Source organism: Anastrepha ludens, chromosome 3 (assembly GCF_028408465.1).
Source record: "Anastrepha ludens isolate Willacy chromosome 3, idAnaLude1.1, whole genome shotgun sequence".
Classification (NCBI taxonomy): Eukaryota; Metazoa; Arthropoda; class Insecta; order Diptera; family Tephritidae; genus Anastrepha; species Anastrepha ludens.
This window is the reverse complement of record NC_071499.1, coordinates 86663019-86678709: the sequence shown is the minus strand read 5'-3', so window position 1 is coordinate 86678709 and position 15691 is coordinate 86663019. Positions and strand designations below refer to the sequence as shown.

The window sequence follows — 15691 nt, the reverse complement described above, 5'->3', positions numbered from 1 at the left end:
AATTCAAACTACATCATAAAATCCTTCCTTTTACTCATGCAGTAGGTCTTCATTTTGGCAATGAATAGTTAAGTGTTACTTCAATACATCGCATCGGACTGTGTGTTACAAACAATGTTTTAGTGGAAAATACAGCGTCAGTCTGCCTACTAGACCTGGAGATATGCTGAAGCTTATTATGAGAACAGTTCAAAAATTTGTTCACAAAAGGATACTAGACCGAAAAAAACTGGTGCTGGAAGTCACCTGCAGAGAAACATGAGGCTCTCTTACGAATTAGGTTTTGCCATCCAGGTCAAAAATTACAGTGACAGCCAGCCAAATACCTGAGGTCCTAAGGCTCTGGAACACGATTGCATCTTATACAAAATTACGCACTAATGTAAGTATTGGCAATATAAGGAATGGCCTTTGTCGCTAGTACCTTTAATTGTAATATTACTCTTTTTTGTTACTTGTAAATAAAAAAAGGAAAATATAGTTGCGATGGACATCATCGACAGCTCCTGTCAGGAGAAGGATGACAGAAACTAAAAAGCACTTTCTCAGTTTTCTACCGGCATTCCCCAGACTAAGAATGTGCACTTTTGAGTCAGATGTATTGAGATTGGATCCGCTACATTCTCTATCCATTAAAAGATTTAACAGATTTATTGAAGTATAAGTGAAGTGTGAAGAGAATTAGCATTGCAATGATCGTCAATAAAAAATATATTTATTTTATCTAGTTCTGCTTTGAATTCAGAGTAATGAGTATCTCTAAATTTGTTGTTAGTTGAAAAAATGCAATAGGACCTGCTTAAGAGAAAAAAAATTCAAATAATATTGATTACCTTCTTTTGCAGTACGAACCATAAGCAACACAGTCATGGGTATTTATAGATCGAGGTATTCAAGATAATTATGAATTTTTCATGCAAAGCGATAAGATAAAACAATTTAAATGAAATTGAAAACGGTTTGAGAAATCGCACATAAACGGCACATGCACACTGCAATACGTACTACAATACGTATATATTGGGTGTTTTTTTAAGAGCTTGAGAACTTAAAATAATAATTCAAAACAGAAATACTGTTGGAACGATTTTTTTTAATATAATCTGGTAGATAATTTCATGGCATTTATTTTTTGAATATTATATCCGGCATATGTCGATCAGTGCCATTTTTGACTACTTTTTCCAATAAATCTGGACGTATGGCGTCAATAAACTTGACTTGACTTGAATACTCCAATATACCGATTTTTAAGCGCGCTGTATGGCAAATTTATAGAAACGATTCACGTTGACTTGCCAAACCTTACCGAACTGAAATGTCGATATCGATAGCTTTTATGCAGCAATAAAGTTAATACACAAAAAGGCATAAAAACTCGTAACTAATAAAAATATGCCGTTTTTGCTGTATTCTTTCGGTTTTCTAAAAACAGGTGTTACAGGTGTTACAGGTGAATGGATTGCGCTATCGAGAGATTATTAACGATAGCGCTACGAACAAGACAGCGCTACGTGCCGAACGAAATGATTGATCTTTTACGGGGAAAGTTTTCGGAACGTGTTATCTCTCGAAAAAGTGATCACCACTGGCCACCGAGATCTTGTGATATTTTTCTTTGGGGTCACGTGAAAGAGAAGGTCTACGCCAACAGCCCAGCGTCAATTGAAAACCTCAAAGATGGAATTCGTGAGGCTATTGAGGACATAGGGCAGCCAATTTGCAATTCGATTATGGAAAACTTAATGAAAATGATATTGTCCTGTAAGCGTGGTCGTGGTGGTCATTTGCCTGATGTTATTTTCCACTATTAACGGCGTACCATTCTCTTTATAATGAAATAAACATCCGATCATTTATATTAAAAAATAGCATTTTTCTTTGAATATCAAAATAACCTCTTTTTTAAAAACCCTTTAATATATATTTTTTTAATACAGCAAAATTGGCGCGTACACCCTTTTTAGATGTTTGGCCGAGGTCCTCCTTCTATTTATGGAGTGCGTCTTGATGTTCTTCCACAAATGGAGGGGCCTACAATTTAAACCCGATTCCGAACGGTAGATATTTTTTATGAAGAGAATACACTCGGAGAGTTGCCATTGCCTGCCGAGGGACGACCGCTTTTAGAAAAAACTGTTTCTTCATTTTGATGTTTCACCGAGATTTGAACCTATATTCTCTGTAAATTCCAAGCTAAAGTCAGCTGAACAATGCTCACTCTCACTTTTTGTAGAGCGTAGAAAATTCCGCAAATTTGCCTGGTCAGAGTACAAAAGTTTAAGGAAGGAAACAAAAATAGAGAGCCTTGACGCAAAGCAGAATAATGACAACATTATTGCGAGAAAAGAATACACCACTATTCAAATTTTGCCGTGCTCTTTCAGAAATATCGTTGAAACAAACGTATTTAAGGATGTCAATCAGTTCATATACATATAAGTAGAATGCGTTACCTGAGTCCAACGTTTACCAATTTGTCTAACGCTATGTCCACACGTGAAGCTCCTACGATGATTCCCCTTATGCACGAGATGCTTATGTGCCATCGGAACAAGAAGAAAATCAATTTGAAAAATAACTTTTCAACAATTAATCAAAGTCCAATTTTGATGTTAGTTGAGACAATCGTCATGCTTTTGCCGATGAGTGATTACAACTTATTTATTTCCCCCAATTTCTTCAGTAGCTTTGGCGTCTATTCCGCAAACCGATGTATTCCAGACTACTATCCTCGCTTGTGCTAGTCTCTTCGCCGCCTCCTGCACTGGTTCTTCTCTTCATGCGCCTGAGCTTCTCATAATTCTTCAAGAAATATCCGAGGGCAGATTAGTTGCATCCTACTTATTTTATTTCATAAATCAAGTCTATAGTTAAAAAACCTTACAGACAGACTAGAGTCACAAAATGACTTAAATATAATATTTAAAGATAAGACTTAAAAGTAATTTGATTCCAACTTAGATAAACACAGAGGTCTAGGAAGCGCGAAATCAAAATCTAGAAGCTGTGTTGAACTTTTTCGATACTTTTGGAATAAGCAGTATAAATCTGATTCCAAATTTCTGAGGCATATTCCAACATTGGCCACACTAGGGAGTTATAAAGCGTTTTCCTAGCATACGGATCCTTAAAGTCTCACGCATAACGTCGCATGAAGCCCAAGTTAGAGTAGGCCTTATCAATAGCGAAACTAATGTGATTGACAAAAGAGAATCCTGGTCGAAAACAATACCTACATCCAAAAATGCATTAACGGCGGTAAGACGAGCATTATAAATGTTATAAGAAGAGGCAATCGGAATTAGAGCTATTACCACTGATATTAAGCGACAATTTTTGTTTCTGTTACTGCTTTCGGATAGACCACTTTTTAATAACGAAGTATCTGAAATACAGGTAATTCTGCGAAAAATTATCAAATCAGAGCAGAAATTCGGCGTGGTTCAAACAGGCACGACTATCATTAATAATAAGCAGAAATAGCAGACCACGAATACAACTCTAAGGCACACCAGAAGTGCCAACAGAGGGGTGTGAATCAATTAATAAATATTACCGATTTCGACATATGAGGTTCGAATTTGAATAGAAGCCTAGAAATATTTTTCTATAAATTTCTATTGAAAATCAAAATATTACTCTTGCAACGTTTACAAATCACAAATACTTTATGATCTAGAAAGGCATATAATCCATCTATTAATACTAAAAACGTAGCCCATCTGTTGAATCTAATACCAAGTCTATACCTGGCCAGATTTTTATGCCTGCAGCTGTACATAATACTTGTAATGCGCGAAAGAACAGTTTTAATTGAGACCAAGTTGTTGATAATAAGAATAATGCAAATACCTTTACGAAAATGTTCTTCAATTTTAATTTCGGTAAAGAACAAAAAATTTTAAGTTACGGTTCGCTATTTTATGTACATAGAACTTTGATTGTTCAGAGGGACTTTGCTCACATAAAATGTAATTGAAAACCACGCACAGTGTAACATCTCCATATAAGCAGTGGCCAAAAGTAGTAACACGGTTCGATTTCATTGAAATGTGGTACGAGCTCTACTTTCACTAAGGAAAGACGAAATATGAAATATGTATATTTAACATACAATTTTGAAGAAAGTTTACATATACATTTATGCATCAAGGAAAGAATAGATTTAAGAGACGGTCAAAGGCTGGCTCATTGCCATACTCACCACTCACATAAAATAGACCACAGGTTAAATATGGACTGGTTGTGATGAAGCTTGGAATATATTTTTATTTTATTTAGAAAAACATTTGTCTGGAAAAGAAGTGAGGCATTACTTCTATACCGAACATCTCCGGCTATTACTCCACTTATTTTAATAACCTTATAAATAGAAAAAAATAGTAGTTACGAAAAACAAGCATTAATTTTTAGTAAATTTTTATAAATATGTATTTATAAACAAAAATATAAATATAAATGCTCCAATAATGCAAATACAGAATGCAAAGATGTGACCAATGTCAAAACGTTTATCGGCTCTCAGAAAATTCTGAGGAGTAAGCTAATTTGCTGACGTCAAAGGAGATATGGCAGCGGTTAAACAAGGACTGATTGGAAGAGAGGAAGAATACCTGCAGTAGCACACATACCTTCTGCTCAAATATGAACGAGACGTTATCAATAAAACGGTCCGCGGATGACATATGGCAAAAATAAATTTTTTGTTTTTTGGTAGGACTGTTATAAGCTTACATGGCAAATTTTAGCGCGATATGTCACATAGTTTGTTTTCTGTGCTAATGAGTAAACAAGTCAAGCTCGAGTGTGTTCTTCGAATTCTCTTGTATGGCTTTTTTTTATTGATAACGTCTCGTTCATATTTGAGCAGAAGGTATAAGCTGCTGGACAGCAAATGCATGAGCGTGTCGCGGAAGCATTAGAAAAAGAAAATAAAGACAAATAAACAAAAAAATGCTTCTTAATTTTTAAACAAAAAAGATAAAGCCTCCGGAAAACCTTAAACAAACCAAAACTCTTTTTATACAAAAAAATTATTTGTCAAACTTCCAAATTTAAGAATTTGCTATTTTTGACATCTCAGAAAAAAAATTGCTACAAATTTCTTTGGTTCCTTTTAAATTGATTTATTTTTATTCGATCGATTGGTATTAAAATATTAATAAATTTACCAACATCATTTTTACTATTTTTAGACATATGTGTCACACTGTGCGTGGTTTAGTAAACCGAACGCACTAATACACGCACAGTACTTTGAATAACGTAATCGATAATGAAAGTTGCAAAGGAAATGATAACAATACCGATAATTCATAATTTACGTGCGGCAGTAAGTACGTGGAAACAGCAAACACCAACGACTAGTGGAAACTAAAAAACGATTTGGGCAATAAATATCCGGATGTTATTTATAACTTATAAATTATAATTGGCAGAGACAATATGTAGGTAAAGAAAAAATTTCTGCTCACACTTGCAGACAGAATTTCCAAGTCATAAACCCCTCCACACAAACTTTTATTGAATACATAATGATAAAATTGCTGTGTTGTTCAGATATAAATACAAAATAATGTTTTGGAAAAGGTCGTATAAATAAAATAGGAGTCGTATAAATTTGGTTTAAATTATTTTTTATTACTGCCAGAAATTTTACTGCCGTCAAGAGATTAGGTTAGCGACAGAATTTCTTCATAACCAGAAATTGTTCACACTAACTATATTTTAATCTAACACATAGAGAGACATTAAAGCATAAAAAGAGAATAAAATGTTGAAAGGAAGAAACGAGTCACTCAAGACACCACTCACGACTTTCGCGGCGGGCACCAATGACACTAGGCCACTTAACTTTTTTTTCTTTAAAGCCGATTCTGAGTAGACCTAGCTTCAACTAAATCTACAGAAGGTTCGTTTATGAAAGAGACAAAAAAGAGGTAAGAGTATCTAACCAAAATTATGCGCCATTTTAATTCCAAATTTGGTTCCAGAAACCGTTTCTTAGTACATTGAATTGAAAAACTTGAAGTTCCTTACATTTCAGCTCTGGTCTTTTTAGAACTTTGAAGATATTAACTCAAAGGATATCAAAAAAAAAATATCGCCCAGATTGATTATGACTTTCAAGTACAAGTTGGACATTCATCATCAAAAATGTATATCATCTTACAGACCAAGGCTCACCAGGAGCGCGTATAGATCAAAATAAAGCTTTCTATCACCACTAAAAATCATTTTTTTACTTAGTAAAAAAGCTATTCACAAAACAAAAAAAAATTGGTGATTAATTTTGCGCCATCTTGTATAACGCCAAACGATGATAATGATCAACAATTTATTCTCAAACGCTTGAGAAATTTAGAATTATCAAGTTGAGCATAAGCATTTTCTTCACTGGGGAAACGGATATAACTTTTGCCATTCAAAAAAATTTTATTTAATGATTGTATTTAGGAAATTGAGGCCCAAACTTGAAGATTCTAGAGATATATATACATATATAATTGAGGCGTACACCTTTCTTGGGTGTTTGGCCGAGCTCCTCTTCCTATTTGCGGGGTGAGTATTGATGTTGCTCCACAAATAAAGGGCCCTATAATTTTAAGCCGACTCCGAACGAGGAGCTTTTTCATGGCAGAAATACACTCGAAAGTTTGCTATTAGAAAAAACATTTTCTTCATTTTGCTGTTTCACCGAGATTCGAACCTACGTTCTCTCTGAATTCAGAATGGTAGTCACGCACCAACCATTTGGCTACTGCGGCCACCAACGAGAAATACTCTTTTTAAATTTAACTTCAAGTTGAATCTATGTGTTTAAAAGTAATATTTTCCTCTTTTTAAAGCACTTTTTTTGCCTTTGTTTTCTTTTATTCCAACCTTTAAGCACTTACAGTAGGCAACAACTCCGCCAAGGTCTGCTTATATTCTTCAAAAACTTGATGGTGTTCCACGTCCAAAATATCCGCCATATTTACTTGTTGAAAAATATTTCTTTATGTACTTTGAAATTGAATTACCCAAACGATTAGATATCGTTAACAAGGAAATCTTATAGAAGTCACTTCACTGACTAAAACGAACCGGCCGCACCACACTTTCTGAGCACTTAACGCACAAACACTCACAAATTAGCTAAGCACAAAAATCACACCAACGCGTATAGCGATTAGGTAAATTGCTCGTGAGGATTAATTGACCGACCGCCTGACTTATCTTGACTCGATTCGACTAGCCTTTGCCGTAGATTATTGAACACTGATCGAAAAGCAGCAAATGGTTTTGCCAATTCTGTAACAGACCAAATCAGACTAACTGATTGATTTTTGCGGCTGGAACGTTGAAGTGCATACAAATTGTTCGATATAGTTTCGAAGCAACAAGACCAAAAGTATTTGGGCACTGCTGATAACTAACACATAACAAATGGTTTTATGAATCGATATGATAAAATATTCAATCAGCACAAGCCATATAAACACATATGTGAGTAAGTATATGCACAAATACAGTTGCGTATATTAAAATCTGGAAATCAAAAAATTCCATTTTTTGCAGCATTACCTTTTACCTATTTTTTTGTCCAGATTGTAATTGTGCTTTTAATACATATGGTTTTGAAATAAATGTTTTGTATATTTGTGCACACTGTGTAATCTTTAAAAATTTCTTCCAAAGTACTGCATATATGTTGCAAGTTACGCTGCTCTAGACCGCGAATATTCCTCGAACTGGTCATTCTGAAGCGTTCTGAGCCATTTTTCAACATCGCACAATAAGCGTGCTATAATATCAGAGGGCGATCTTACCGAAAACCTACTTTTCCAGCTTTTTTCTAGCCAGTCTAGCCACTGAACATTATTTATATATGCAAACTTGGCACCTGTATGATTTTTTATATCCGGAACTGTACTATGTATGCACAAACCAACAGTAGGTATTCGTATCTTTCAGTGCGGCGTTATCACCTTCGCGAAGGCTACCAAAAAGAATAATGGCATATTCTCACTTTAATTTGGTTACGCGATTCTCTCTGTGAATTAGGAATGAGAATGCGGAAATATGTTTTTAATTTTGATAATTGGACGAAGGAAAGAAATTGAAATTGAAAATTTTTGTTGATGGTGAAATTACATTTCAATATTTGTGACCAAGATTGTTTCGACAAATTAGAAATAACTTTTAAAGTAACTACGTGAGCAAAATATGTTTCTCATCTCAAATAAAATTTAGCACTAGATCACTTAATATTCGTCTAATAGACTAGGCACGTCTACAGTTTAGAGAATTCAACATATTCCCGGCACACCACCTCACTAACAGAACTTTCATAAATAGTTAAATAGAAATAATATAATACTTCTCTTCATTTACACTTAATTGTTTGAAATAATAGAAAAGGAAATAAAAAAAATATTTTTTTCCTTGTTCACTTCTCTCGGGAGCATAGGGCCTCGACAAGACCGTGTACGATGTTCCTGTGCTGTTGTTTTTGCACCGTCCCATCAGATGTCGGAATCAGCTGTTCGCGCAACATCGACCGTCTTCAAGTGTTTTTTGGTCGACCGCGACCTCATATAAAAGTACAGTTGTTTTTAATTTGTACTCTGTGACACGAATGATTAGTGACAGAGTAACACTAATTTAAGTTTAGTGATCTAGGGTTAAAAACCAATTTTTTCTTAAAACATTTTAACCCTTTATTGTCTCTTATAGCGGGTCGTTTTGGCCCTTGATTTTACCAGAACCTAAAATGTGCTGTTAAAAAATGAGTCAGAAAGTTAGAGAAGAAAAAGTTCTACAAATATATGCCTTGGAAAATTTCACTACGGGTCTGCTCCCACCGAAACTTAATAAGATTAATAAAAACAACCAACAAAAAATTAAAAAAGGAGAAATCTATGTTATGATTTTTGTTTTTCATCTACACATGCGAATATCCGGTGAATATATTCGGTGAAGCCGATTGTGAACGAAATCGAGAAAAATAGGCGAATTTATTTGAAAGAATTTATTTCAAAGACAATAAGTGGCATTAAATATTGCAAATTTTTTGAAACAACAGTTTGATCACAAATAAGAATCATTGAATTGAAAAGAAAAATTTTGACATTTAGGCGTCGACCCCTTTAGAGATTTCGATATATCAACCTGACGCCGTCGTTCTGCAAAGGAATTATCCATCCCGCATCCCTCACCCCTTGACCTTGACTTTATCACACTGATTTTTAGATATTTTCTTTATGCCACATCATGTAATTCCGAGCATAACTCAAGCCTGACTTATGAACAGCTGACTTACGTTATTCAAGTTGCCATGAAAACCTGCTGTTGGCAACTTTGTGAAATGAGGTGAAATCATTTACGCTGCACACAAAGTATTTGCTTTTAATGTTTTGTTTTTTGTTGTGTTTTTAATTTTTTTTTCACTTCTTCTTTTTTTCTAAATTTTGTTTGAATGCGCACACAAGTGTTTTACCTTTATAAGTAGGTACTTGTGGCATTAGTCATCGTACTTACCTAAAGCAAATATTCAATAGCGGAATATTTTGGTCCCAAATGCTTTTTTTGCAAAGATATGAAAATTATCTTCTTTTTTCTGTATATACATACATACATGTATTTGTCGATACAAAACAGCACTCAACTTGCTAAGGTAAATTTATGTGGCTGTCATTATTGAAAACCACATTTTTGGTAAAAAAACAAGCAAAGCACATACATCCCGTTGGTTTGATATCCATATACACAGATATGAATGTACGAGTATTTGTTTTCCAAATCATTTCGTTCTCTATGCCACTTAATTTTAAAATCCCTGATTCGTTTAACTTTTAATAGATTGAAGTGGCTAAGTACCTACCACTTTGAAGATTTTATGCATTTTTTTAATTGATTTTCAAAGAAGCGTTGTATTATCGCCTTGTATAGTTAACTAATTGGGCGAACATTGTAATTACAATAATATTAATTGTTACTATACTACGATAGCGTCAATTTTGATAAGAAAATTTGCTGTAACCGAATTCATTTCCGACAAGCAGCAAATAAGTCAATATTGAGGGTATAAACATTTTTAGAACACAAATTCATGAATCAACGTACAAATCTAAAATTCTAAGCAATTTTCAGCGGAAATTCTAAACTACGTTAGTATGACTCAATTTAAATGTATTTTTGGGAATTCCAACGCTGTTTCATATCAGCATATTTTGCCAGGAATAGATAAACAATATTGATTGTAAGAAATTTGTGCAAAAATACCTCTGACTTTGTATGTACCTTTTATTATCTTATGCTAATTTCATATTTAAAAGGTTTCTTGCAAAGGAGATTTGGCCGAAAGGTTTGACAGCAGGTTGAAAATAGCCAGAAATCACGTAATAACGCAGCTGGATTACGAAAGGTGAAGCCGGTGATGGTTAAATGCAGAGTAAAACAAGTTCGTTGCACTTTCCAAAATCTTTCTGCAGTCGTTTTTATTGTCCAATAGATTGCAGCAAGAAAATATATTCCAGAAGTAGTTACAGGACAACTTGGCATATAAAGGGTGGTTAAGTTTTAAGGGCCGGTATTGATTTTGAATAAAATACAATTTTTTAAGAAAATATTGTCATTTCTCTTTATTATGATAATTATGGCATGGCTCAATTAAGTATGGAACAAAATATCGGCCAAATAGCCGCCGCGGCCTCGGCGGCACACCTCCAAAGACCACCAAATGCAAATAGTTACTTATCTAAAGGGAGGTTAGGAGCGGGGGTTTACTCTAAATCAGCCAGCATTTCGGTCTCTTTAAACTGCCGGAAACAAGCAGCGTTTTTCAAGCAGAGGTCTTCGTAATCCTGCACGCATGCAAAATGCTTCGGGATCGCTGTTGAGAGGGAGACATTAATGTTTTTTCCGATAGCTAAGCTGCAATCAAGGCACTGTCGGCAAGGCAGGAAACATTCCCCTCATCTGGGTTCCTGGGCACAGGAATATAGAGGGAAATGAAATTGCCGATGAGCTTGCCAGCAAGGGATCGGCAGATCCGGTTCCAGCTGTCCCCTCCTCAGATATCGGTATCCCCTTGGCCGTCGTTAAAGGGAAACTACACAATTTCTTTCTAAAAAAGCGCAAGACAGATGGAGGTCTGTCTCATCGTGTGCTATTTCAAAATCACTATGGCCTCAATACGATAGAAACATAACGCTTAAGGTGATGGGAATCCCCCGCCATTCAATTTCCAAACTCATTGCGGTGTTCACTGGTCAGTAGGTGATCGGCATTCATGCGCAGAAGCTTGGAATTCCGTACAACCCCTATTGCAGAAGCTGCACTTTCTCTGCAAATGTCCGGCTCTGGCGGCTAGGCGCTTGAGATTCCTTAGCGTGCCCTTTGGGGATGACTTGAAGAAATTCTCCAGCATAGATCCCTTTTCTCTCCTCCGCTACATCAACAGCACTGGATGGCTGTAGACGGTTTTCTCTCCTCCCTAAATCCTTTCACAGGTAGTGGTCCACATTATGGTATCAAAACGGCACGTAAGTGCTACTTGTATTGTACCAGGGGTACTCTTGCCATCTTACCTACCTACCTAAAGGGTGGTTAAGTTTCAAGGGCCGGTGTTGATTTTGAATAAGATACAATTTTTTTTAGAAAATGATTGTCATTTCTCTTTATTATGATAAGATTGGCATGGCTTAATTACGTATGGAACAAAATATCGGCCAAATGGCCACCGCGGCTTCGGTGGCACACCTCCATCCGATGGTCCAAATTTTCGATGACGCTGAGGTATAATTGAGGTTCTATGCCGTTAATGCGACGAATTATCGCATCCTTTAGCTCTTGAATAAATAAAAGAGAATTCGAAAAACACACTCGAGCTTGACTTGTTTACAGTAGCACAGAAAACAAACTACATATGTGACATATCACGCTGAAATTTGCCATGTAAGCTTATAACAGCCCTACCAAAAAACAATTTTTGCCATATGTCATCCGCGGACCGTCTTATTGATACCGTCTCGTTCATATTTAAGCAGAAGGTATATATATAATATATACATTTTGTTTTAATTTTCTGTTTGAATTCTTATGAAAAAATGCTATTTATTTGTAAATAAAAACAAAATTAAAAATGCCTAGGACAAGCTATGCAGTTTGCAGAAAAACTTATGCCGAGGACTGAGCAAGAGTGGTCGAAGACGGATTGAAAAAGATGGGATATTTCAACTTTTTACGCCACAGCCATGAAGTTGACTTTCCAATAAATTAAAAAAAGGCTATTTTTCAAGTGCAGACTACATTTTTACAAAGTCTTTAACACTAGATTGCCCAAGGAAGTCATTTTGACTGCTCTTTAATTTCAATTAGAACAATTACCTACTTCCAATAAGGTTGTGCAAATTTTTGGTACTGCTCTTATCACTTCACCTGTACAATTCCACCATGGGCTTGAGTAGAATAAGGAGAAAGCTGAAAAAATTTTGAAAAAAATTAATAATTTTGAGATTTATTAAATGTTAAAAATTTCGGTACAAAGTTTTTAAAGTGAAATATTTCTGGTTCTTTCCGACTCTGTCCGATCTGCAGAATTTATTCAACAAGTGCAAGCGATCATTGACGAGGTCCCTTCAAAATAAATTAGGGACCTTGCGAGGGAGCATAATGATTATGCGAGTATTACCCGTCGAGTTGTCCATGAGGATTTTCGGTACAAATCCAAAACTCCTTCTAAAAAAAATGGCACACCATGAAGCGCCTAAGATGTTACGAGTTTTTTGTGACGAAATTTTTTTTTACCAATATGTTACCAAAAGACCGACCAACTACAGAAATGTCTACAGCGACAGCTGGCTATGTTTCAATCCTACAGAGGTGCCTGTTGCCATGCACACGAAGTTTCCAGCCGCTATTATGGTTTTAGGTGTTGTGTGCAACAAAGGACATGTCATGTAACTTCTAAACTCAAAAATTTTGAGTGAATTCTACTGCATATATCGGGGTTCTGGAGACAGTAGTGAAACCCTGGTTTGATAGCGCACGCGGTGACAGCCCATGCATCTTTCAGCAAGACACTGCTTCCTCACACAAAGCGATGGCGATGCAAGATTGGATGGCTGAAAATTTCCATGACCACAGTACACCGAACTTATGGTCGCTTAACTCACGAGACCTCAATTCCCTGTATTACTACGTATGGGGTATAGTTGAGCGTATTAAGTTTAAGCAGCCTCATAACACAATTTCTTCTATGAGGACTGCAAATAATACCGTTATGGCCCATATGAACAGGGAGCGTTTGATTCGAGCATGCATGTAGTTACTGCAGCTAATGGAAATTTATTCAATGATTTTATATAAATATAATAAGTTAACGTTGTGCAAAAAATGAGTAGAGTTTCATTACATTTTGTTCAAAATAAAAGCTAATTAGTTTTAGTCTCAAGTTATCCTCAAATACCGTACACACCCTGTATAAGTTTGCGTATTCGTTTATTTGTTTGGGTACAATGCCTCAAAGGGCTGTTGGGCTACAACTCTTTGGAATCTTGTGGTAATCAAGCACAACACTGTAGTTGTACAAGTAAGAATTGCCTACTAAAATAGCTCTATTTTAATTACTGAGTACCATATCAAGTGGTCTACGAAACTTTCTTGTGAATTCCTTCACCGTCCAGAGTTAAAGTTAAAAGGAGAAATACGATCAATGTTAACTGTTATTAGCAAAACTCTCACCTCAGTTCTCATATTTATAAACAAAAATTGAAAATTATTAGAATGAAAAAAAAAAACAATTCGAAAGCGTTTACTTAATTTGTCATAGACTTTCAAAGTCATGAAAAAATACTCAACTAATTCAAAGTAGAACAAAGGCCGTGGCTAAAGATATGTAAATATTTAAATATTTAATGGCAAAACAGCAACATTGGTAAACAAAGTAGGTGCGGAAATATTTGATAAAACCGAGTGAACTTTAGGAACAGTCCACTCCAGTTGACCGCAGCGAACTTCAACGAAATTCCCAGAGTAATGACTTCAACAACATAAGCAAAGTTAGTGAACCATTTATCAAATAGCATTCCAAAATCCCATAAAATTAGCAAATTATTTTATGCGTCAGTGAAACCTCTAAAAAAAAAAATATAGTAATTTGCAAACCAGTTATAGCAACAAAATAAAAACGCACAACGAGCAATTGCCCATTGCACTCTATGTGTGTACGCCGTGCAGTTAGTTCAGCGTCGACGTTTTCACGGTGATGTAACCGCCATCATCATGACAGATTGTGCTTAGTTAAGTTTTCCTTTCTTTCGCTGCAATCCACCTTACATGGATAGGTATGTAAATATGTATGTACGTGCCATGAGCAGTGCGCATTTTGTCGCTTAAAAAGTGACATAATTACGACGCAACAACGACATTTACCGCGTTTGGCATGCTGTTTGTCGTCGCCAATGCCAGCAACATCATTATCGGCGTCAAGTCATAAAAGCGGCATAGCATCAACGGCAGTGTCGCTGATGAATGCAACATTTTCACTCGCATCGCTCAACAAGAAATAAAAACGCACAAAGATTTACGCAAATCGATTGTTACTCGAGATGCGCCGAACCGGTTGCTTGCTGGTTGACTGACTGATGCTGATTGTTAAGTTGTTTGGTTAGCTTGTCGGCAAGCTATACATTTGGCCATAAATCGAAAGTGGTCAATTAATGGACTGTTTTTGCTACTACTGGTTGTTGTTGGTCTCTATGTTGTTGCTTTAATCTATTTGTCAGTAGCATCGGTCATTGTGTGCAATCGTCGTTTCTTCTACAAATACAAATACAATAATTACCATTGAGTTGGTATGATTTACAATATTTTTCACTTTACGAGTATTCCAGAGTTCGCTTTGGCGCCGCATTTCAAATTAATTTCTCTGGCTCGTGTAATTTGCTGTTTTTTGTTACTTTTCGTTGTGAAGAAAATCAGAAAAAGATGTTTCAATTGTAAACAATAACAGCAGCAACAAAGTGTGGTCTTTGAGGTTGAACACACATGCTTGGTGAAAGTGTTTTTGCCAAATGCCCGAATACCTGGAAGATGCAAGTGAGTAATGCTGAATTTAGAATAAACAACCTTGCAGCAGCAACCTTGCCATGAAACAGTTGGATTTGGATAGCCATATGAGTTAAAAAACAAAAACAAAATATTTTCTTATAAATGCAACAACATAAAACAGCGAAAGTAATAGCTTTTTTTATAAGTAGACCACTCAAGATATCATAGCAGAAAAAAAACAATTAAATCATGTGACCACATTAAAAGCCCGTTAATAATAATTGAGTATTGAAAAAGCAGTGAAGCTCACATCAAAAGTCGGGCAAACGTTTAAAAATTTTCTATCGAATTTTTAATTATCAAAGCTAAACTATAGTAAATGGTTATGAGTCTTCAGACAATGTTTTTTACAAGCGAATCGTATTTCATGGTGTGAGGCATAGCAGTGTAATAAAACTTAACAAAAGATTTGATTAAAAAAATAGCCTATTTGCAAGTCGATCAAAATTGTACGAATGTATTTTACCTGTTTAATGGCAGCGGCCGTAGCCAAATGGGTTGGTGCGTGACTATCATTCGGTAGTGTCCGGGTTCGAGACCTCGGGCATGAAACATTAAAAGATAGCAAAAGTTTTTTATACAGCGGCTACAC

General features: G+C 35.6%; 1 protein-coding gene across 4 annotated transcripts in view; it reads right to left on the bottom strand.

Annotated features, from left to right (window-relative positions):
• Window positions 1-15691, bottom strand: part of LOC128858376 (plastin-3) — a 54555-nt gene that overhangs the window by 6303 nt on the left and 32561 nt on the right. Inside the window, exon 1 of one of the 4 annotated variants that reach the window (XM_054094588.1) lies at window positions 6900-7304. The exons of 2 other annotated variants lie outside the window; for them this stretch is intronic. In XM_054094588.1, the coding sequence (XP_053950563.1) occupies window positions 6900-6977 (78 nt within the window). In that variant the 5' untranslated portion in view covers window positions 6978-7304. Of the gene's footprint in view, window positions 1-2456; window positions 2565-6899; window positions 7305-15691 lie in introns of those variants that run through there. One more of the 4 variants, XM_054094587.1, reaches the window with a different exon arrangement.